The 25,544-nt window shown below is 37.4% G+C and overlaps 1 protein-coding gene across 1 annotated transcript; it reads left to right on the plus strand.

Moving 5' to 3' along the window:
- The first annotated feature begins 2,251 nt into the window (after positions 1 to 2,251).
- LOC137032344 (von Willebrand factor A domain-containing protein 7-like) lies at positions 2,252 to 22,381 on the plus strand. Its single transcript, XM_067404098.1, has 16 exons — positions 2,252 to 2,449; positions 2,901 to 3,194; positions 4,271 to 4,364; positions 4,447 to 4,575; positions 4,695 to 4,881; positions 12,006 to 12,175; positions 14,031 to 14,143; positions 14,303 to 14,419; positions 14,529 to 14,738; positions 16,789 to 16,921; positions 17,038 to 17,190; positions 17,358 to 17,444; positions 20,185 to 20,456; positions 20,582 to 20,875; positions 21,068 to 21,486; positions 22,309 to 22,381. The coding sequence occupies exons 1-16, from the start codon at positions 2,252 to 2,254 to the stop codon at positions 22,379 to 22,381; spliced, it is 2,943 nt and encodes a 980-aa protein (XP_067260199.1).
- Positions 22,382 to 25,544: the final 3,163 nt, after the last annotated feature.

Here is a 25,544-nt window from a genome sequence, read left to right on the forward strand (position 1 = left end):
TCAAGCACAAGAAAATGTACTTTCCTTTATTATTTTTCATTTACTTCAAAATTCATTACTTACATTGTTTTTGGCCATAGGCTACTTGACAAAAAAATTAAACAGCAGTTAGATCCAGTATTAGTTTTGCAGGACAGGACAGTGTCTGCAGCACAATAGCCCTCCAAGACTGAAGTTGTCCATCTCTGGCTCACATCATTACACTGTTATTGACAATGGACAATGGATCTATTTTGTGAGGTGAAATTTTGTCACCACAATATTTTTTTTCTTGTTTGTCACAAACATACAAAAGTTCTGATACTTCAAAATGTTTCTCTAATTGCTGATCAGGTCGGAATGCTACTTGTCACCGTGACTGGAGGAGATTCAGTCACAGTGACTGACGTGCTTCTAGTTGAAGCTTCAGGATCTGGTGTTGTTAATGGAACCATCAAAGCAGTGGGTGCGAAAGACTTCCTGGTCAATGTAGACAGAATCCCAGAGGGGGCATTTGTGGTCCAACTCAAAGGGCTGTTGAATGACACGTCGATGACTAATCGATTCCAGAAACAGTCACCCACCCAATATAAAGGATCTAGAATAACCATCACAGTAAGAATTATCTGGAATAAAACAAAATGCACTTAAATTTACATCACAGTGTAGTACAAAAAGAACATCAAACACACATCATTGTATGAGAGAAATAACATACTTAACCATATCTGTTCCTCCACAGGCCCAATCGCAGAACATTACACAGCCTGGAGTCCCATTCAGTCTTAACTTCACACTATAGGCGGCAACTACACTATCCGAGCCAGGACTGACGTGGTGGAGACTGAAAATTAAGGTTTACTATTGAAGTTTCACTCTCACTTTCTGAAGTAAGTAAATAGATGTGTTTGGGACTAGATTTGTGGATAAGCTGTGGTTTCAACAGTAATATAGACTCTACTCTTGATCTTGTTTTAGAAGTTTATTAAAGGCAAAGTTCAAATAAGGGGCAGCAGTATTATACAAGCTTACGACATAGTGTTGGTTTTAATTTTTACATTTGCTTTCACTCTTCAGCCTCTCCTTGGCTTATTGACTTCACTGAACTCCTGTCACATGATTATATTACATTTTAAGTGGACTGAATTAATAAAATGATGTGTATGATTGTGATATTTGAAGTTCTGTGAAAGTTTGAAGCATCAGTTTTTTTACGGTTTTACAAATGCTTGCAATATCAAGTTTAATAGATTTGTGTTGTGGCAAACAATTCAACAGACTCTACTGCATAAGAGACAAACTCATCCAATTGTCTTTAAAGGTTTTATTTCTTGCAAGAAAGATCAGACAGTCATACAGGCTTACAAGAAGCTGCAGAGTGTGAGACAAGGATTACAGTCTTTCTGCCCTTCTTAAACCCTCTAATCTCCAAGGCTGAAACTATTCTCTGCCATATTAGGCACATAACTAGGAAAAACGCTGCCACCTGTCACGTGAAAATCACAATCCTCTCACACTGCAACTTATACATTTGTTTTTCCATACAAACATGGTCTTTTACTCACAAGCCAAAAATAAAAGCCCAAAAGTAGCGGTTCTACATGACTAAAGGCCCTACACACATATTCTTGTAAGAGAATCAGCACTTCTAAGAGAGAAAATTCAGCAGCATGCAGTACAGGCAGTATTAGAGGAGACATGTAATCATCAGCGTATAAAGATAATTACAATAAATTTTAAAATTTCTACTACAATAGATTTGCAATATTATTTTGTAACCTGTTTCGTGTTACAGGACGTTAAGAGTTGTCAAGGTAACAGAGGTGAGTTAAGATTGGATTTGAAAAAGGCACAGTCAACAATAGTGGTTGATAAGGAAGTAAATGTTCTTCCTTACTGATTTTCTTGGCAGCACACACGGAAAGGATTTTCATTTATACAATCCCTAATTTACATGACAAAGTTATATATGTGACGCTGACGTTCATGGCGTGTCTAAAGGTGTATAAATGCACTAACAGAGGTTGTGCATATGTTATAGTATTAAGGCAAAATCTGCGAAAAGGTAATAAAAAAATACTAATTCAACTTTTTTATTTATAATTTTTCTCTGGTTGAGTAATATGTAATATTTTGAGTAAATTTCCAGTATGTGAACTGTTTATTTGTAATAATGTTTAGTGAAATGTTTCATCAGGCTTTTCTTCACTGGTGAGAGAAGACAGAATTTTCAAACTGAATTTTCCCACAGCACCCATTATTGTGGACAGTAATGGCTTCACTGGTTGTAGTGGCTGTATTTCTTCTCTGGGGGACCTTGTTTCAATCCCCCCAGGTGGGAGCTTTTAAACCTCTTTTTCATGATGGCTCCGTCACCCATAGAGAAATCACTCAGATGGCCATCCTTCGCAAGACAGCAGAAGTTTGCCGTGATATAGCCACTGCCCAGGGACGAGACTTCACACTGGCTGTAAGAAAATAATATAGGAGTGAACCAACTGAATTGTTCTTAGAACAAGGAAGAAACTTCGCATTTTAGATTCACGCAAATTAGTAATGAGTAAAAAAAAAAAAAAAAGATGATGATGATTAACATTCCTTGAAGAGACTTACAACATTAACAAAGTTTGTAAACAAACTTTGAAGATGGCTTGAGAAAGCTGGACCAGAATGTTTGACAAAGTTTTAAAAGCTTGAAGTAGTTTGAACTTTAAAGTAGTTTTAAAGCTTTAATGTTTTGAAGGCAATACAGTCTATCAGTCTATCAAAAAACAATGCTTACACACAGACCTGATTTGAAACCTGAATAGAAAAATGAAACAGGGAATTTGAGTTATAATTAATTTGAGTTATTTTTTGAGTTTTTTAAATAATAATAATAATAATAATAATATTCTCCTCTTTCCATGCCTCACCTCCAGATAAACAACAAACTGACTGCATCTGCTGTCCAAAAAGCCTGTGCAACATCTCCTGGTTCATCTTCTGCCCTCTCTTCTCAGGAATTTTATTCAGCTATAACAAAGATTTATCAAAGCAATGCAGACATAGATGCAATGTTTGTACTGAGTGCGGCACATCACGTAGATAATGAGGCTTTCGTTGAGGGCCGGGACCTCATCACTCGTGGCATGGCTGCAGTAAAGGCCAGCGTTCAGCAGGAGAGCTACATTTCTGCCCGTATCACACTGGGGGCTCTATGTCATACTCTACAGGTACGTTATGAATGGAGATTACAGTATGGGTTTTTTGTAATCTTTTTGAAATTTCAAACTGGCTCTATGCCAGTATTTATATTTGTTTTATATTTACATTACATTTATGCATTTGGCAGACACTTTTATCCAAAGTGACTTACATTGCATTTAATCTGCATGTTATCAGTTCATGCATTCCCAGGAGTTCAGGAGACCTTGTCATTGCTAGCACTATTTATATGGAGGTGCCATTTCACTTTTCTCATTTTGTATGAATTATTACCTCTTCAACCTATATTGTTTTAGCTCTGGTAGTTCCCAGTTGTGCTTTTTAAGTTTGCATAGCTGTTACTTTGGTCTCCCTTATAAAAGAGATAATCTCAATGGGACTTTCTGGTATAAAATAAAAATAATAAGGAAAAAAAAAAACATTTTAAAATGTCTATTTATCTTTTTTAAACTTAAAAATGCAAACCCTTCTTTTATATATTTTCTCCAAGAGTATTTGAACAACTCCTTGTGTCCTCGTAAACCAAATGGCTTAAAAACATACTAAATGCTGTTTTTTTTAAATGCAAAAAATGCAGACAGTCTTCTGTGATGGGTAGGTTTAGGGGTAGTGGTAGTGTAGGGGGATAGAATATACAGTTTGTACATTATAAAAACCATTACCTCTATATATGGAGAGTCCCCGAAAACCACATATACAAGTATGTGTTTATGTGTTTGTGTGTGTGATTGTGTGTGTGTGTGTGTGTGTGCTTTTGTTTATATTACATTGCGGGGACCAAATATCCCCACGATGTAATATAAACCTGAGTTCACCTACATTGTGGGGACCAGCCACCGGTCCCCACAATGTAAATTAATTAATAAAAATACTAAATGATGTTTTTGTGAGAAAATAAAGGTGTGCACAGTTTCCTGTGATGGTTAGGTTTAGGGGTAGGGGGATAGATAGTAGACAGTATAAAATGCATTGCGGCCTAAGGAAAGTCCCCACAATTCACAAAAAACAAACGTGTGTGTGTGTGTGTAGGTGTGTGTGCGTGTGCGTGTGTGAGAATTATGTGAACACTGTGTTGTTGGTGCAGGACTTCTATAGCCACAGTAACTGGGTGGAACTGGGAAGCACTGCTCCTTTCAGCAATCTGATCAAGCCTGACCTTCCCCTCAACAATCTAGCAGGTATGACAAAATAAAATGACCCTCATTCTACAATTTCTAGAGTGTTTAGTTTCACATTCTCATCTTTTATCTGTATGCACAGACCGCAGAACACCAACATGCAAAAACTGCATTGGGGAAGACTGTAGTGATAATATTCTCCCAGAAATAAAACTGCATAAGAAACTAACCTCAGGATACTTCAGCATTTTCCCCTCTGAAAAACCTGCAGGTAAGGAATGTGTAGTATTGATCTGCCTTTCAATTACAAGTTCTCTGTATATCATCACAGACCACAGGATGTTTGAAATTGGGACCACAAATGTACATAATGACTTAATTTTCTATCAGGCAAGTGTAGCCATGGCGGCCTTTTTGATAGGACCAGTTCTAGAGACCCCATCGGAGGCATCAATAAGGATGACATCAGCTCAAGTCATGGCTTTCTTCACCAGCGTGCTGCTGACATGGCCATCAACGCTACTATGGAAATGCTGCAAGACATCCGACTGGCTACAGGCAACCAAGACTTTCTTCGGTACATGAACCTTCCTTTTACACCACACATGGTTTTGGGCTCTTTTAGGGCTTTTCACGCTGTGCTTAACCCTGGGTTATCGTCGTTCTAAACCCCAGGTAAAGGAGCGTTTCAAACTTGTAGTTTAGATGCGGGGTTAGCACAGGTTTTTACCCGGGGTAATGAAACTCTGCTCTGGAGCAGCAACCGACAACCAATTGCGTGCCTTATATTCACATGCTTTTGGCAGTCACAGAAACACTGCGCGATGAATAAGTCGTTTCTGCGTATGCTAGTAAAAATGTCAAAAGTGATGGAAAACGCGTCAATTAGAGTCAATAATAGATCGTCATTCTTACCTTTATAGTTCGAAAGGTTTACTAAGGAAAAACTTGATATAACAGTCAGCAATGTGTAATATGAGGACGCGCAATGCTACGTAAATAGATAAAGACTTTAACCCAGGGTTTAGGAAAGTGCAGCGTGAAACGGTTTATGAACACCCAGGATTAACTGTCAACCCCGGGTACAGTATGAGCAGTGTGAAACGTGAATAAAGATAACCCAGGATTCCATTCAGGTCATATTAGAACAACCCAGGGTTAACTAGCTATTTCAAGTGTGAAAAGCCCTTATGTTATAAAATTAATTATTAAAGGGTTAGTTCAACCAAAAATAAAGTTTCTGTCATTAAATACTCACATTTGTGTCATAAGACCTTCGTTCATCTTCGGAACACAATGTCAGTAAAGATTACGGCGACTTTTCCCTAATGTAAAGAGGTCCGGAAAAAATACCTCAGGTAGCCTACTACTAATCCGAATAGACCCGCTGTATATAAGTACGGTAAAATTCCGTCATTCCCTGTTTTGAAATTAGTTTTCCGTGCATTTTTCAAGCATGGAATCGCTTGAAGAAACATTCATTTGTGTAGGTGGTGGGACAAAACAAATTAAAAAACAATTATTTTCCACATATCATTCAGAGCAAAAAGAAGACTTGTCAGAGGCACAAAACTGATTTTAGCTTTAACTAAGTGCCTATTACCATCATAATCCAATCATAATTTAATTAATAAATCGTTTGACCGGACCTAACTGTTATATAGTTTATATATTTAGATTTTATGTGTTTGCGCACATGGTATCAGAAAGCAACGTAGCCTACACCCACATGATGACAGGGAGGTGACGGCGGTGGATAAATCGTTACCCCTTCTGCTAGTTTTACTGAGATGTCTTATCCCGTGTGAACTGGCCATTAATTTAGACGTCTTGAGGTCAAATTACATTACTCCACCATGTAAAACTAATCCCGTCCAAATAGGGCTTTTGTGTGGTTCAGAAACATCTCGGATTTCATCCAAAATATCTTCAACCCTATTCGGACGGGATTAGTTTTACATGGGGGCGGGGTAAAGTAATTATAACCCATCACATTTCACAATTAGCCTATTCGCCTTATTCACCTGGCGGCCATTTTGAAAACTCGAACGCCGTTGAGGGGTACACAAACCCGGAAGTTGGACTCCAATACAGTAGCCACAATCAGTAGCAGCAATGGAAACTTTGTGGACTACGAATCTTGCCATTTTTACATATGATTTGACTGTTTATTTTAATAAATATTAAAAAATATAAAAGATGTGCATCGTAGCTGACATGTAGATGAACACTTTACAGTTGTTTTTATGGCTGTTAATTCTTCCCTTCAAATGTTATTGAGCATTAAATTATGGCATATTTATGTATGAGCGTATATAGTGAAAAATAGCCATATTTACACATGATTTGAGTTTATTTTAATAAATATTTAAAATATAAAAGGTGTGCATCATAGCCGGAAGTGGTAGGTGTACCCCAGTGGTGGCTACTACAGTCTGTCAGAGAGGGGAAGCTCATTTTCGGCCTACATCATAAAATTGTCTATTTATTTAAAAGTAAATTCTGCCCTACATTCCTTTTCACTGTGACTTATTTTACCTGCACTATCCACATAGCGAACAATGACAGAGAGTTGGGCACGGTAGGATATATCAGTTGTTTCATCCACCTGCCATCCAAAAAAGGGAGCATCCTGAATTTCATCTCTGATCTGATCAGAAACGGTGGCTGCAAGAGCAGAGATCAAATAATTTTGAATGTATGGGACATACCAGAAAACACAGTTGAGATCTCGAATTGTGTGGACAGGACAGAGTCATATTTAGCTAATGTTTCTGTGAACTCCCTGTATTTCCACTTGTTGGATGATTCACTACTCTCATCATGTCCCCTAAATGACAGCTCCTGCCGGCCAAGCAAGGATGTCACATCAATAAGGCGGTTTAGGAAGGCCCGGTTTTGTTTGACTATTTCATTATGTTTAGCCACTTGAATGCGAGCACCTTCATTTATGTTCATTCATTTATGCTCAACCCTGATCCTGCCCATGCAACTTAATCTTGCACATGCACTCACATGTTCATTGCTCTTTTCATGTCTTTTATATGCCCTGTCAAAGTTAGACAGATCTCCAAACCCCACCTTTGACCAAACAACACATCCGTGAGATGGTTTCATCAAGAGGCATGGCCAGCAATACATTTTATTTGTCACAGCACTTCCAGTCAGCCAGCTAACTTTGTCATACCAGGAGAGCTGAAAAGACCTGTTATTTTTCCCTATCTTTTGCACTAAATCAATCTTAGGTGTTGATCTGCCCTGCTGTTTTTCCTCGTAAGGAACACTTTCAAATGCCATCGTGCGCAGTTTCACCCACGACGCTAACCTAGCCTACTAACGTTATATGAATGAATGAATGAATGAATGAATGAATGAATGAATGAACGATCTAAAAAAAAAAAAAAACTCTGTAAAACTGAAACAAGGAATGTGGTGTATAACTGTGTGAAATGTATGATGAAAATCAAGCAACTTCGCCGAGCAAATATCAAAGAAATAGGTTGCAGCAGTTTTTATTTCGACTGAACTTGAGAAATCCGCGATGGGACTGAGCGCGTATAGCTTCAGTGATTCCTTATAGCAGTGGTTCTCAAACCTGTCCTAGGGACCCCCAACCACTGCACATTTTGCATGTCACCCTCATCTAACACACCTGATTCAAGTCATCAGCTAATTAGTAGAGACTGCAAGAGTTGAATTGGGTGTTAGAGATGAGGGAGACATGCAAAATGTGCAGTGGTGGGGGGTCCCTAGGACAGGTTTGAGAACCACTGCCTTATAGTACAGATAAGCAAAGGCTGCTGTCACTTTAAGAAGGAAAGCACGGACCAAATAACTGACACACATCCGGTTTCCTTCTCAACACTTCACTTATGACATAACCGAGAGAATACTTGCCGAGACAGGTATTTTGACATAATTTTGTGTGTAGGTTTCCTTTCAAGCGCAAGTAAACGCGAAAGCGGAATTAATGCGGTGTTCGCGCGCTGTCTGACTCTCATCATGCGCGCGTTTCGGGGGGCTGTGCGCACAGATTACAGTTTGCGAGTCCCGATTTTTGCCTCTTCTTCCGCTTTTAAAGTCGTTTGAATGTGTTAATTGGCGAGACAAAACACGTCCAAATTACAAACTTTCACTCTATGATGGTTAAATATAGCAGTTAATCCGCGAATCACATGCGTGCCGAACCGTTGGACCTTATCCGTATGGATCACGGATTAACTGCGATCCGTTGCACACCTAATAATTAAAGAACACACATATTATGATGATTGCTATCTTACCAGAGATGGAGAAAAATCCTACTCCAATAAGTAAACGTATCCATGTGACTATAGGGAAATGTGACGCTGCGGAAATGTATGAGAAGGAAATCGAGTCAGCCGACCTGCTATATGTGACTGATTCTGAACGAACTCGTCTTTGAGATGAACGTTTTCTAACGCATTTTTAGTCAATAAAATGTTAATACAATAGTACATATTTGACCATTAATTTTGTGACATTATAAGGGAAGCCGAGCTTCCCTTGCGGTCTTAAAGAAATCGCCACTGGTGTACCCCTCAAGCTCCTAACGTTCGAGGTGAATAAGGCGAATTACCCGTAATTATATTCCCGTCCTATAGGCTATTGTTACTGAGATGGCAAATTCGGACGGGACTAAAATCACTGAAACTCTGGTAATAATTATTTTACTCCATGTAAAACTAAAACCTCTGAATAGGCACCTTTCAAGTCCCAGAAAGGTAGTAAAGACATAATTCACGAGTTTACGTACATGAAATAAAAATAAACTAACCCGTATGGTAATGGGTACGTTATTTGGCTTGCTGTCCGGGGGAGGGCTCCGAGCTCGGAATTTGGCCCGAACCCAGAGTAGCCTACTCCCCCTCCCTAACTGGATAGAAACCAGCCAAGAGTGAGGTGATGGGGTGGTGGAGGGATGCTTGCTGTGAAACTTGTCGCGGGATAGAGGTGAGAGACGGCTTTATATAGGCTACCGACTTCCTCTTGTACTGATTGGTTGATTAGCTGAACGTGCGCCTCACGAATTTTGTTAAATAAAACTTTATTTAAAATAGTAGGCTACACGTGATAGTCCAGTTCAACCTGTTACGAAGCGACGATAATAAAGTAGATTAAGGCCGCGTTCCAGTTCGGATTTTATATGCCCTTCTCTCCCTAACTTCCTTCGGTCTCGTTGACTTGGATGTACGTCATTGCTTACGTTGCACGAGTGCCCACTTCTGGCGGAACCTTTGCAATGGGCTGAACCGAACTGGAACGTCCTAAACCCTTGATCACTTGGAATCCCGGATTATCCGCAATGGAGCTGATTTATTATTTATTTTTCCCCCTTACAAATTTGTTTACTACAGCATTCTATATGTATATATGTGTGTTTTAAATGTTTAAAAAAATAAGTAATATATCATAGAATTGTTTGTGGTGGGGTAAAATAAACGCGATTTGCGGTGATGTCATAATCGTGTTGCATTGTGGGTTAAGTTCGCGAGTGCGTGTCTAAAACTGGAGTGGAACGCAGCCTTGGTAAATCAGTAAATTAATTAAGTAGATCTCAAACAAAAGATTTGAGTATAGGCCAAATATATTTAGATTTTTCTGTCAGTATAAGTCAAGTATACTTTAAGTAAATTTCCAATTTTAAGTGTATTTCTGAGAAGTACATAAAACGTAGACTGAAATAGCTATACTTTGTTATTTTTAGTTTAAAAGAAGTAGGCTATACTGATAATAGCACACTTGAATAAACTTCTTTTTCGTAAGGGAAGTCACTTTGGTCGTCTTCGACGATGTAGCATTTCTATATAAAATTCAGCAAGATTTTTTTAACTCTACTTCTACAAAATGATGAAGAACACACCATGGGCCGCATTTATAAAATATTTCGTAATAAACTGACCTATATTTGATTTTACGATAATTTCTCAAATGTGCATACGTGTGATTCAGAGAAAAGAACGTATGCACAAAAACATTGTGCGCATGCCTCTCTTCCAGATGTGAAATGTATAATTTGCAAATGATCTTGAAATTGTGCGCAGCTGAATAGTTTTAGATCTCCACCTTGTAAACTCCGCCAAATTAATATAATTGTAACAGTCAACGTCCAAATGCTTTACTTGAGAATGGTGAGCAGAAAGAAATGCTTAAATTTCCAAATACCTGTAGTACTCTTGACTCTCAGCCACAAGGAAAGTGTACGTCTGTGTTTGTAATACATGAGCAGCGATATACTGTTATCGGACATCTGATGCTACGACAATGCTGAGAGCGACGTTTAGATGAATATGTAAATATGTCCTGCGCGCTTCAGTAACAAAATAAACACAACAAAATAAGAAAATAGGAAGCTTTTTTTTTTTAGAGAAAGCATAAGAATACATCTGATCATAACAACATGGGTATGTTAGCATGAGCTCTGCAAATTAGCACTCCAGGAAAGTCATATGTCATGATTATTTATGGGATTTTGTTCAATGGATTGCTTATAAGCAAACCGCTTTACAGTAACAAACATGAAAAACAGTGCCAGTGCCTCATTTATCAGAAGCACAACTTTATTTTCTTCTATACCTCGACTATCCAGTGTGTTCATGATTTCAACCATGGATATGTTACAAACTCAACAGATGAAATGAGTCAGAGAAGTGTTCCGTGTGAAAGAAGGCAGAGCCTCAGCGTACACCTTCTATTACATTATTGTCACGGACCAATGGTAGTTGCAGCTGGAGCGAACTTTTCCTGAGAGTTGAGTATGGGGCATTTCTGAATTTGTGGGTGTTTATAAATCACGCAATGAAAATTATCCCCTTCACCCGACCCCACCCCTAAACCTTACTCAGGTAACACAGTTGAAAATGCCCCTCTGTTTATGGCCTCGCCCAATGATCTGGTAACTGTCCTGTAGAGACCTATGGTGCTTCTCATTTCTTGGCCCGGTCCCAAATGGCACCCTAAACCCTCACGGTCTTCTAAATCCGCACTTTCTTGACATAATGCCACTTTGATTGCCAGGTAAAGTCCTCTCCGTAGCTCGCAGACTTGCGTCAATTTGAGTATTGAGAAGAACCCCTACATACTTGTGTGAGTTTGCTTTTGGAAGTCGTTTCGAACTAAAATGAACTTCGTTTTGGCCAGATTTTGTTCGAAATGATGTCACATCAGTTTGTTCTTCGATTTTGTTTTTAAGTAAATTGGGCGCTTAGACCCTGACATGGAGCTAAGCACTTTTCCACAACAAAAACCGTTTTATAAATATGAAAGTTGGTGTGGATTTTAGTGAACGCACACTCAGAGATCAAATCTGTGCATATGCATGTTTTATAAATGAGGCCCCTGGTGTGTTTTGGCTTTTATGTTTTCATAACTGAAAATCGTGATTACGAGCTCATTGCATTCAACTTTCGAAATTGTAGGACACTGATGTGCAATATTTACCTAGGAAACTCATATTTACAATAATTGAAGGCAGCATTAAAGAAAGTTCAGAATTCATAATTCAGTTAACAATGAATTATATAGGCTGCAGTATTGTAAATATCTTTGGGGACAGGAAAAAAGGGGGGAAAATGCCATTTCAGCTGATGGTAATACACACATTTCTTTAATTATAGTGTCAGAAATGTATAGTGCCTCCAGGGGTTCAGTCAATTTTATTTGTTTCTTTCTTTCTCTCAGGTTGATGGGCCTCAGTCAGACCTCAGTTCTGGCTTTCGTGATTGACACTACGGGCAGTATGTCTGATGACATTGAAGAAGCCAAGAGAGTGTCCTTCAGTATCATAGACAGCAGGAGAGGAACTCCGGAAGAACCTTCAGGATACATTCTAGTCCCATTTAATGATCCAGGTCATATTTTGTATTTAGACCTATATAATCCATTTTTTTTTTTTTTTAACAGAAGCAAAATTGAAAATTAATTATTTTGTCATTCAAAACAATGTTTTAAGGCACTGCCTTAAAACATTGTTTTGAATGACAAAATAATTAACAGTAAAATATATATATATATATATATATATATATATATATATATATATATATATATATATATATATATATATATATATATATATATATATATATTATTATGAAATATGAGATTTAATATTCTATAGACTACTAATTTTTATAACACTGTCCCACTGTTACACCAGTGATGACACTAACTGAGTTCCTAAAGTGTGGCGTGGTAATGTTGTGATTGGCTGATCACGCTGTCGGCATGAATGCCTGCCCATATAACGTGTGTGTGTAAATGAGCCTGAATGCACCAAACATTCACTGATGCATTTGCATCAAGAGGAAATAGATGGAATAATTAGTAAACACATCATCACTTTTGTTCATGTTCAAGTTTAACTTGAACTTGCAATTACCTGAACATAAAAATGATCTGTGAGTGAGGTTTTTTTTTTATTTTATTTTTTTTATGGAATATATTAACTCTTTCACGCATAGAGGTCACTACAGTGGACTGCAATTCAAAAAGCCATTTTCTTATGCTTGGATTTTAATGCATATACCCCCAGTTTCACAGACAAGGCTTAAGCTAGTCCTAGACTAAAATGCAGCTGCTTTTTAAAAAAACGTACATTAAAGCTGAAATTCAACCTGAATGATGACAACACAGAATAAAATAATATCACTAGTGATCATCAGATACTTTATACAGTTTATTTTACACACTTTGTGTTTAAGTCTTCCACTTTTTTCACAAAACCTTTGCTATCTAGAAACCCAGTCAGTTTGGGTTAAAATTCTTTGAAGTTCAAGTATTAGCATTATAAACACTGAATTAATACCAACATATGAAATTAAATCAAGGACATGCATCAGAAAAATTGGGAATGTTGGACAATAAATATATGAATATAACAGCTTGATTTTGCAGTGTTGTAATGTCTATTGAAACAAAAGTGTCCAAAAGTGTGAATTATGTGATAACGGACACAGCAATGCATCATTATAAGATCATTATGTTTGTAGCGTGATCCATTAAAATGTACAATATATTTCAATTCAGACATAGCCTATACTATTAGGCTACTCCATTGGGTCTAAAATATATTGTTTGTTGCAAACATTATGATCTTAAATTTATTAATTATTAATTTACTATTAATAAATGGGTAAAGTTGCATACAATGGAAATACTCAATATAAAGTAGGCTAACTACTAGCCTACGTTACTGGTTGAATGGTTGGATTCCACAACTGGCAAAATAAAACATGTATAAGACAATACAACATTTACTGTAGGAGACATACAATTTACTGGTGACTTAACTGTTCTATTGCGCTTCTGATTTGGCAGTGAGATTCGGCGATTTTAGGTGCATAAGATGTGAAGGATTCTATGGTCCAGTTAGTATTTTCAGCCCATAATGGCGGCCGCGTACCGGAGTGCTAGTCTAGTGGCTGTTACCCAAAAAGTATCAAAGTGTCGCCTCTTGGGTTCTAAGCTCTTTGATACTAATGCTTCAACACACTGCTACCAAGTGGCAAGATGTTGTATGTGGATATTTTTTTCTTCTCCAAACCAAGATGGCAATTCAATGAGGTGTTTACAGAGTTTATGATAGCTAAACAACAGTTTAGTGGAAGTAAATTATATAAAGATATACAAACTATTTCTGTTATTATTAAATTTATATTCAATTTAAATTGCTGTATAGCTTTCTGTGATGTCTGTGTCATACAGATTTTGGACCTCTGACAAGGACTAAGGATGCAAACATTTTCAAAGCAGAAATCAATTCCCTTAAAGCATCTGGAGGAGGAGACGAACCAGAAATGTGCCTGTCAGGACTGCTGGTGTGTGTGTGTGTGTCCCCCCCCCCCCCCCTTTTGGAAAGTTTTGTAAACTTTTATTTAAACTAGGTAAACACTCCTATTCAAAGATACCGTACATAAGATTAGAAATGATAATAATTTTGAGCTCCTCTTATATTTTTTATCCTCATGGTTCTCCAGTTGGCACTAGCAGGTGCTCCTCCATCTTCAGACATTTTTGTTTTCACTGATGCTTCAGCAAAGGACTCAAAATTGAGAAGCATCGTTCAGGCCATGATAGAAATCACTAAGACAACAGTGAGTGCCTGCAGATTACTTATTGCTGCTAACTTACTGTGTTGTTGAATTGTAACTGACATTTTTCTACATTTTTGTCTGCTCTCTGCACTTTCTCCCTGGCATCCAGGTCACTTTCATGTTGACTAACGCCCTCTCATTCCGTAGAAGACGGGATGTCTCACAATCTCAACAGTTTAATTCAAGATCAATTACTCAGTCAGACATACAGCTGTACAGAGACCTGGCTCATATTTCTGGTGGACAGGCCATAGAGGTCACAAGGGCTTCACTTTCTCAGGCCACTGCAGTCATTACGGATACATCTACCTCAGCCCTGGTATGTTCTGACAGTGACTTAAAGAGATAAATCAAAAAGTAAAATCATCATGGAACATAAAGGACAGATGTAGTTTGTATTTTAGTTTGAGCTAACTCTTTAAACTCACTATAACTATTGGTTGTGCCCAAGAACCAGTTTTAATAAGATGTAATATAAGTCTAAGGTGTCCCCTGAATGTGTCTGTGAAGTTTCAGCTCAAAATACCCCATAGATTTATTTTTATTAATTTTTTTAACTGCCTATTTTGAGCCATAATTATATATGCACCAATTCAGTGTGCGGCCCCTTTAAAATCTCGTGCTTCCTCGCCCCCAAGCTCTCGACTGCCTTAACCAGCATAAACAAAGTTCACACAGCTAATATAACCCTCAAAATGGATCTTTACAAAGTGTTTGTCATTCTTGCTGCATGCATACATCGATTCCTGTGAGTATAGTATTTATTTGGATGTTTACATTTGATTCTGAATGAGTTTGAGGCGATGCTCCGTGGCTAATGGCTAATGCTACACTGTTGGAGATTTATAAAGAATGAAGTTGTGTTTATGAATTATACAGACTGCAAGTGTTTAAAAATGAAAATAGCGACGGCTCTTGTCTCCGTGAATACAATAAGAAACGATGGTAACTTTAACCACATTTAACGGTACATTAGCAACATGCTAACAAAACATTTAGAAAGACAATTTACAAATATCACTAAAAATATCATGATATCATGGATCATGTCAGTTATTATTGCTCCATCTGCCATTTTTCACTATTGTCTTTGCTTGCTTACCTAGCCTGATGATTCAGCTGTGCACAGATCCAGACGTTTTGCCATTGTGTAATGCCTTGAACATGGGCTGGCATATATGCAAATATCGGTGGCGTACATATTAATGATCCCGACTGTTATGTAACATTCATTGTTATGTTGAGATTCGCCTGTTTTTCGCCTGTCTTTTAAACAAATGAGATTTACACAAGAAGGAGGAAACAATGGAGTTTGGACTCACTGTATGTCCTTTCCATGTACTGAACTCTTGTTATTCATCTATGCCGAGGTAAATTCAATTTTTCATTCGATGACCCCCTTAATATGGAAAAATATAAAAAAGAATGGGAAGTATTCACCCCAAAATATTGTTTTTGCATTTTTGCTCTTTGCAATATATGTATTTAAACATATAGTGTCCTCGATAAGTATTGGAACAGTAAAGACAAAATTGCTCTGTTAGCTGTGGTGTCAAGAAATCTATAAATATGATTAAGAGGCAGAAGTACAGACTGTCACATTTTATTATTGACTGTTTCAAATGTTTTAGTAACTAAGAAGTACAGCACTTCCCTCTGTATTTGGACAGTTTAATTTTAAGTAAATGTGTAAAAGCTAATATTTATTTGTAAATCCCTTGCAAGCAATCACAGGAGCGAGTCTGTGACCCAGACATCACCAGACTCTTGGTTTTCACACTTACAGCCATTTTCAATGGTTGCTTGTTTTGGGGAGTTTCTGCCTTTAGTCTCCTCTTCAGCATGAAATGCATGTTAAATAGGATTTAAATCTGGAGACTTGGCCAATCTAAGACCCAAAATTTCATGATAATCTCCTTGATTAAATTGGCAGTAGTAACTGTTTTGGGTCATTGTCTTGTTGCCTTATGAAGCACTTATAATATATATATTCTTTTTTTTTTTTAAAGCTACAGTCTGTAACTTTTGGCATCTAGCGGTTAATAAACAGAACAGCATGCATCTTGCTACTTCTCTCCTTTTATGTCTATGATGAGTCACGCAGGTACTGTGCTACTCCACAGCGGTTCCTACCAGACCAGTCTAAAATAGTCTGAATATAAACACTTATTGTAAGTGTACCATAATGATTCAGGGTAAGACAAAAACACGGTTTGGAAAATGGATTCATGTTGTACATTCTCATATAATTTTTGTAAATTTTGAACACAAAAAGTTACAGGCAGATGCATTAAATGTATATTTCAATTTTTTGGAATTTTGCTTTGAAACACTGCAACATATTGAAAATATCTCTGTGTTTCTTGAAGGTGACTGTTCTTTACGTAGTGAGAAGTCTAGCCACAAAAGAAAGCTTTTCTTTTGTGTTGGATCCATCTCTGTCCAGTGTGACTGTGTATGTCACCGGAAACTCTCCAGTCTTTACCCTCTACAGCCCTACAGGTGAGCAAAAACACCTTGAACATTGTGTGTTAATATGATGGTTTTATTTTCTGCAATACAAAAATCTAGATGCCGAAATCATTGTAAAAATAAACTATGCTTCCCCTGTCTTTCAGGTGTGTCTCAGGCAGGTTCAGTGGCAGATGGTCCTCTGGGTAGCATCCTGACTGTAGGGAATTTAAGGAGAGTAAAACTAAACTCTGACAACCAGACAGGGGAATGGAAGATCAGCATTAACTCTAAAAGCTTCTACAGCCTTAAAATCACTGGTAAAGATTTTTATTCTGCCATATATGTAAACTATTGAGATTTTAACTTTTAATCAAATATATAATTATTATATCATTTATTTTTAGTCAAATCTTGAATTTTAAGTTTTTATTGCAAGATTGCAATAATGTTTCATTTCACTATATTTTAATTGTGACTAATACAGGTCAGAGTTCTGTGAACTTTCTCTTTAACTTTGTGGAGCAGATAGAGGGAGGTGACCTCACACCAAAAGCCAATCGTCCATTCATTGGTATGATACCATCTTTTTTATCATTTGATATTTCCTCTTGATTATTTCTAGATAGTTGATCATTTATATCAAGTAGTGCTCGCTGCAGAGCATAATGACCTCCAGCTCCACCTCTCTGGAGCTCATGGGTGGAGCTTAACCGGTTTAAAGGGTGGAGAGATAGGGTTATGAGTAGGGTTAGGGTGTGGTTGGGGGATGCATCTCCACCCATCATGCCCACAGTAGGAGCTCCAGAGAGGGGGAGCTGGAGGTTATGGCTCTGCAGTGAGTAGCCTCTCATTTATTTTAAATTATTTTTAAATGTTTTTAAAAGAACTCTCTTATGCTCACAAAGGCTGCATTTATTTAAAGGTGCCCAAGAATGCTTTTTCACAAGATGTAATATAAGTCTAAGGTGTCCCCTGAATGTGTCTGTGAAGTTTCAGCTCAAAATACCCCATAGATTTTTTTAAATAAATTTTTTTAACTGCCTATTTTGGGGCATCATTAACTATGCACTGATTTTGGCAGTGCCGCCCCTTTAAATGGCGTGCTCCCTGCCACACGAGCTCTCGACTATATTACAGTGCATTTACAAAGTTCACACAGCTAATATAACCCTCAAATGGATCTTTACAAGATGTTCGTCATGCATGCTGTATGCATGCTTCAAATTATGTGAGTAAAGTGTGTGAGTTTGAAGCTGTGCTCTGTGGCTAACATGTAATTCTACACTGTTGGAGAGATTTATAAAGAATAAAGTTGTGTTTATGAATTATACAGACTGCAAGTGTTTAAAAATGAAAATAGCGACGGCTCTCTTGTCTCCGTGAATACAGTAATTAACGATGGTAACTTTAACCACATTTAACAGTACATTAGCAACATGCTAACAAAACATTTAGAAAGAGAATTTACAAATATCACAAAAAATATCATGTTATCATGGATCATGTCAGTTATTGCTCCATCTGCCATTTTTCGTTGTTGTTCTTGCTTGCTTACCTTGTCTGTGCACAGATCCAGACGTTAATACTGCCTTTCCTTGTCTAATGCCTTGAACATGGGCTGGCATATGCAAATATTGGGGTCATACATATTAATGATCCCGACTGTTACGTAACAGTCGGTGTTATGTTGAGATCCGCGTGTAAGTCTTTTAAACAAATGAGATTTATATAAGAAGGAGGAAGCAATGGGGTTTGAAACTCAATGTATGTCTTTTCCATGTACTGAACTCTTGTTATTCAACTATGCCGAGGTAAATTCAATTTTTGATTCTAGGGCACCTTTATTTAATAAAAAAATACAGTAGAAAGAGTAATATTGTGAAATATTATTATAATTTATAATAACTGTTTTCTATTTTAATATAATTTAAAATGTAATTTATTCCTGTGATTGCAAAGTTTCAGTATCATTACTCCAGTCTTCAGAGTCACATGATCCTTCTGTGTATGTGTATATATCAGTGGCATGCGGTCCATATAAGCTGCGAATGCTCTACAATGGCTGCATACCCAAGCCATTCATGGACTCGGCAATTAATATAACATTATAAATTACTATTAAATCCGTTGTTTGAGGTGAACCATAAAGCCTACTTGATTGGCAATGCATATGTAACTGTCCGTAATTTATATATTTGACAAACTACGGTAATTTTCTTTAAATCTGCCAGTTACTGAGACTTCCGGGTAAGCTGATCTACAGCAGCTTTTGCGCCTTTGCACTTTTGTTATGGAGCATCATCATTGTCCCACGTTCTCATTGGTTTGCTGGCCTATGGTGAATTTCATAAGCAGGATAAGCTGTGAGCTGATAGCTGTGTGTGACGAATCACGCTTCTCTGTCTGGCAATCCGATGGACAAGTCTTGGTTTGGCGGTTGCCAGGAGAACGGTACTTGCCTGACCGCATTGTGCCAAGTGTAAAGTTTAGTGGAGGGAGGATTATGGTGTGGGGTTGTTTTCAGGGGTTGGGCTTGGACCCTTAGTTCCATTGAAAGGAACTCTTAAAGGGTTAGTTCACCCAAAAATGAAAATTCTGTCAGTAATTACTCACCCTCATGTTGATACAACCATGCAAGTCTTTCTTTCATCTTCGGATCACAAATTAATATTTTTGTGATTAAATATGAGCGGTGGAATACTCCTCCATTGGCTTTAAGGGGGCACAAACTTGTCCGTCCAGAAAGTCAGTGAAGAAAATGTTTAAATAGTCCATGCCACTACAGTGGCTCAACCGTACGTTTCTCAAGTGACGATAATACTTTTCGTGCGAAAAAAACAAAAAAAAGAACGACTTTATTCAACTATTCATTTTCTCTCTTGTAGGCCTCTGACGTTAGTTCACGAGAGCTCCATGACGCATGCGCGAGAACTAAACTGACGACGGTCTTCTTCTACCACTACTTGTTACTGGCTGCTCACTCCTTAGGAGTATTACCTCCACCTAGTGTTCAAGATGAAGTGCTGGCATAGCCGGAAGTGCTAAACTTTGTTTACAAGCAGGTGAACGCGTGCGCTGTATGTAAAAACCATTATTTGTAAATATGTCTGCAGATTTTGACGTATGATTTTTGATGAATAGAGTTAATTATAAATGTTTACTGACACTTTTGATTAATTTATGCTGTCCTTGCTGAATAAAAGTGTAAATGAATTAATTAATAAAAAAAAACTTTTGAGCTGGAGTGTATAAACATGAAGAAATGCTTTTACATCAATATGGGAAAAAATGTTTCTCTAATTGCTGATCAGGTCGGAATGCTACTTTGCTTGTCACCGTGACTGGAGGAGATTCAGTCACAGTGACTGACGTGCTTCTAGTTGAAGCTTCAGGATCTGGTGTTGTTAATGGAACCATCAAAGCAGTGGGTGCGACAGACTTCCTGGTCAACGTAGACAGAATCCCTGAGGGGGCATTTGTGGTCCAACTCAAAGGGGTGTCGAATGACTCGACTCGATCTTTGTCTGGTCAATTCCAGAGACAGTCGCCCACACAGCAACAAGGCTCTAGAGTTACCATCACGGTGAGCTTAAAGGGATATTCCAACAAAAAATCAATGACACATGACTTTTATATAAGTTTAATAAATGTGTATATGCAAAATACATTGACAAAATGTGTAAACATATTAACCATATCCCTTCTCAGGCTCAACCAAATAGCACTATAGAGCCTGGAATCCCTTTTGATCTCAACTTTACATTGGTCAGTAATCCTACAGAGAGCAAATATACTATCCGAGCCCGGACTGACCGTGGCTTCAGCGTGTCTTTCCCCAGCTCTCTGAACATGGGGACAGAGGGCAGCGCTCAGGGAACTGTAACCCTGACTGCACCTTCTGGCACAAAGTCGGGGACGGATGTCACACTCACTATTGAAGCAGAAGATCAAGGGTCCGGAGACTCGAATTACGTGGCACTGCGGTTCAGTGTCATGACTAAGGTAGCTGTTATGAAACCAGCAAGGGTAGACTTTATTAATAATTACCTTTAGTTTGACTTTTGTTACATTTTATTTGTACTGTAACTGATCTCCACTGAAGAGAATAGCTCATTGTTTTGGATGCAAACAGTATTAGCATTTGAATTTTCATTGACTCTGATTAACCTCCGTTATTATTTTCTGTTTTGGCAGGTCACTGATTTCTCTAGCCCTGTCTGTCAGGTAGTGAGCATCAAAGCTGACTGTCCTGTGGAATGCAGCACAGCATCATGGGAAATATCCGCCAACTTGACGGACGGTAATGGTACAGGCATATCCAGTGTGTCTTTCAACCGTGGGAACGGCTCTCTCAGCTTAAGCTTTGTAATAGGTGAGGATGGCACAAATGTGACTGTGGCATCCTACAATGCTTCCTGTTGTTCTCAGGAAGTAGAGCTGGTAGTTGTGGACAGGGTGGGAAATGTGGGCACATGTTTCACTTCTATAAAGAGTCCCTCTGCAGAAACAACCACAGTTAAGCCCTCTACACCCTCTACAACCACAGTTAAGCCCTCTACAATCACTACAGTCATAGCAACACCCAATAGAGGCTGCTTTGTGTCTTTCTCAATGTCTGTTTTGCTCTGCAACTTAATTGTTTTTTTTATGTGAATAGGAGAAACTTTAGTTAAATAGAAACTTCAGTTATATTATGAGATCAGAATAACATGCCTATGATGTAGATTTACATTAATCAATGTCTACATTTTTAGGGTTAAATCATGGTTGTATTATAATTTTATTTTATTTTTTTAATGTGCAATAATCAGTGAAAATTATTATAGAAAAAGAGTTGCCTCAATTTTTTTTTTTTTTAATTGAACCCTTCTTATACGATATAGTAAAGTATGAAGTTGCAAAAATAATTAATCAGTTACACTTTATTTTAAAGTGATGTAGTTGCACTGTACTTACTCAAATAAGTACTGATTAATATTCATTAACTGCATGTACTTACTATAGAGTTACAGTTAGGGTTAGGGTTTGGTTTAGGGTTAGTTACTTGTAATTATGTAATTATCGACTATAGTAGGGTACATGTAGAAAGTGTAACTATGTCACCTTAAAATAAAGAGTTACCTGTCCTTATTAGTTTGAAGCAGTGTTTGACTGAGTTCAGTTACATCCTGTCTGATACTCCTAAATAAATGCTCCAAAGAGAATGAAAATGTTTGTTGTGTGGATTCCACTTATTTTCTCAAGAAATGTTTTGAGACAGATACAACATTGTGATCCCAAAGGATCCTCAAACAAAGCTCACATTAATCTTAATATCCTGTCTAATATGTTGATCATTGAAATTTTTGCCTTTGTTTAGATTATGTAATGTAGTATCCAGGATCGACAGTTTACCCCACACCTCATTTTCATTATTTCATCTTGTATGGTTTCAGGCTTATCTGGTTCTCAATCAAGGGGCTCTGTTTGCATTTTGGAGCTTTAGTAAAAGACCTTGCTGCCATCTAGTGGTCATTACAGGAAAATTAGTATATAAGGGACAATATTATATTGCCAGATTTAGGATTATAGTCCAAACAACCCAAAACAGTTAAGCATCTTTTAGAATATTTAATTACAGTTATATTTTGAGACAACGTCTTGAGAATTTTTGTTCCAGGCTCTCTGAATGTATTAACTCTGTTGCCCCTTTAAAAACAAAAACTGTCTGGTGACTATTAAAGTCCCATGGAGAAATAGTACATCAATCATAAAATTAAGAAGAGACTCTGAAGAGCAGAAAGGCAATGGAAGCACACAGAGCTTATACAGTTCACCATAATACCAATAAGACTCATCTGAAAATGTTAAATAATGCAGTAATGAAGTCTGCCAAAATAGCTTGTTTTTCAAGTTTAATTGACAACAACAAAGACAACCTATTCTCCACAATTGATAGGCTTAACCCCTCAGCTCAAACATGATCAGAATTTCTCACAATTGCAAAGTGCAATGAGTTTGCAGAATTTTTAATGATAAAATGACTTCCATAAGACAAAACATTGCTAGCACATGTCCTACTTGTTAGGTCTTCAACTCCACATCTAGTCCTTTGCAATGTAATCTGTCCTCCTTTTCGGCTGTCAGTACACTTACACAGGTCATCACATATGAATTCATCTAGCTGCTCTCCTGATCCATTACCCACTAACTTTCTCAAAACAGTTATGAACCACTTATTATCAGACATATCAGACAATATAGTTTTATATATATATATATATATATATATATATATATATATATATATATATATATATATATATATATATATATATAGTTAATCAGTCTCTAAGGCAAACTCCCTAAGGAGTTATTCCACAAATTGTTAAAACTGCAATTGTTAGGCCACTGCTGAAGAAAAGACTCATTAACTACAGACTAATCTCTAATTTTCCATTGCTTGGTAAAATTATTGAAAAAGTAGTATCCATATAGCTCAATAACTATCTCAATGCCAATACACTTACAGGATTAGTCCACTTTTAAATAAAATTTAAAAGTGCGGAAAGCGGAAACACGTGCAAGGCGATAATAATATGCGTTTATAAAGCATATACAGTTATATTTTTTTCCGAAAATGACCAATCGTTTCAGTAGATAAGACTCTTATTCATTAATCTGGTATCGTTTAAAGCCCTTAGAAGCTGCAATGAAACTGTAATTTTGACCTTCAACCGTCTGGAGGCCATTGAGAACACTATAAGGAGAATAATCCTGGAATGTTTTCATCAAAAGCCTTAATTTCTTTTCGACCGAAGAAAGAAAGACATGGACATCTTGGATGACATGGGGGGTGAGTAAATTATCAGGAAAATTTTATTTAAAAGTGAACTAATCCTTGAATGAGACAATTCAGTCTGGCTTCTCGGCAAACCACAAAACAGAAACAGCCTTGATTAAGGTTTTAAATGGTCTGCAAGTTATTCTGAACTCAAGAAACTTTCCAACCCTTGTTCTTTTAGATCTGAATGCTGCTTTTGACACTGTTAATCATGAGATTTTATCAGTCTATCAGGTCCTGTCTTAGACTGGTTCAGAACCTACTTAAGCAGCAGGGAATACTTTATATATTTATTTGTTACATTGGGTACCTACACCTCCAGGCGTTACGTCATTTCTTGTGGTGTTCCTCAAGGCTCAATTTTAGGTCCTCTATTATTTAACCTATACATGATTTCCAGCTGGTGTAAATAATCAATACAATATTTCCCTGACACACAACTCTATCTTTAATTTGCACCAGATCCCCACAATTTAATTTCCACCATACTGGACTGCATAGAGAGCATAAAATTGTGGATGTTACAGAATTTCTACAGCTAGATAAGACAGAGGTACTTGTTATCGGTAATGACGCACTGAGAACATCTATTGCTCCACATTTTGACTTTATAACTAAAAGCCAGTAATCAGGTCAAGAACTTAGGAATGATGTTTGACAGTGAACTCCGTTTTAACAAAACATATTAGCATTGTTACTAAAACAGAATATTATCGCCTTAGAAACATCTCTAAAGTATGTGATATTCTGTCCCCTTTTGACTGTGAGAAACTTGTTCATGCATTTGCCGCCTTTAGGCCTGACTACTGCAGTAGAGTTTTTGCTGCAAAGAGCTCCTTTTAACACTTACAAAGCAGCTGAACGAATGCTAACTCGCTCTAAACTGAGAAATCACATTACTCCAACACGCAGATCCCTTCACTGGCTGACTGTATCATTCAAAATTGAACTCAAGATCCTCTTATTAATTTTTAAATGTCTTCATGGTACTGCCCCAATATACCTTTCTAATTTGTTGAATAAATATACACTCTAAAAAATGCTGGGTTGTTTCAACCCAAATTTGGGTCAAATATGGACAAACCCAACCGTTGGGTTAAAAAATGCATTCAAAAATTTAACCCAATGGTTGGGTTTGTTTGTCCATTTTTGACCCAAACTTGGGTTGAAACAACCCAGAGTGCAGGCTACTACAGCAAGATGGCTCCAAACATCCAATAGTAACTTGTTGATTGTACAAAAACACAGCTAAAAATTGGCATTTCAGTCCCAAACTATTGTTTCTCTTCTGTAAAACACTTTGAAAACACTGTTTTTAAAAGGTGCTATATAAATAAAGCTTACTTACAATATCCATCTATTCCTCCCCACACAAATTTCATATGACTTCAGGAAACTTGAATATAGCTCACAAATAATATGCAATTTTTTTTTTTTTTTAAATAGGCCTAAATTTTTTGGACACTGAAAACCCGGTAACTTTGCTTTTTATCTCAGATATTCTGAGAAATGGTTTGTGCATTTTGTTTAGAATCATGCAGTAGGATACATTTAGGGGGAAAAAACACTTACACAGGCACCTTTGCTTATGATTTGTTCTAGTCTTCCAGATGGTTGCTGGCTGTTTTATTAGATCAGATTAAAGGACGATTTTATTTAACTAATGGATGAAGTGCTGAGGGACTAGATGACCCCATTTAGAATGAAACCCCATGGGGACAGGACAGTCTGTGTGTTTATATCCCATCTCTACTACTCTGCAGCCAACAACCCAAACAAACCTCCATCCTCCACTCCCATTCTTTCTCCCTCACATTTCTCACTGCGAGGCTGTCTCAACCCTGAAGA

Source organism: Chanodichthys erythropterus, chromosome 12 (genome assembly GCF_024489055.1).
Source record: "Chanodichthys erythropterus isolate Z2021 chromosome 12, ASM2448905v1, whole genome shotgun sequence".
NCBI lineage: Eukaryota > Metazoa > Chordata > Actinopteri > Cypriniformes > Xenocyprididae > Chanodichthys > Chanodichthys erythropterus.

Excerpts from the sequence above, each read along its gene's own strand:
- LOC137032344 (XM_067404098.1), top strand. The coding sequence starts at position 2,252 with ATGGCTTCACTGGTTGTAGTGGCTGTATTTCTTCTCTGGGGGACCTTG. Across the intron at positions 16,922-17,037 it reads TACCCTCTACAGCCCTACAG|GTGTGTCTCAGGCAGGTTCA; the intron begins GTGAGCAAAAAC and ends CCTGTCTTTCAG. Across the intron at positions 17,191-17,357 it reads CTACAGCCTTAAAATCACTG|GTCAGAGTTCTGTGAACTTT; the intron begins GTAAAGATTTTT and ends TGACTAATACAG.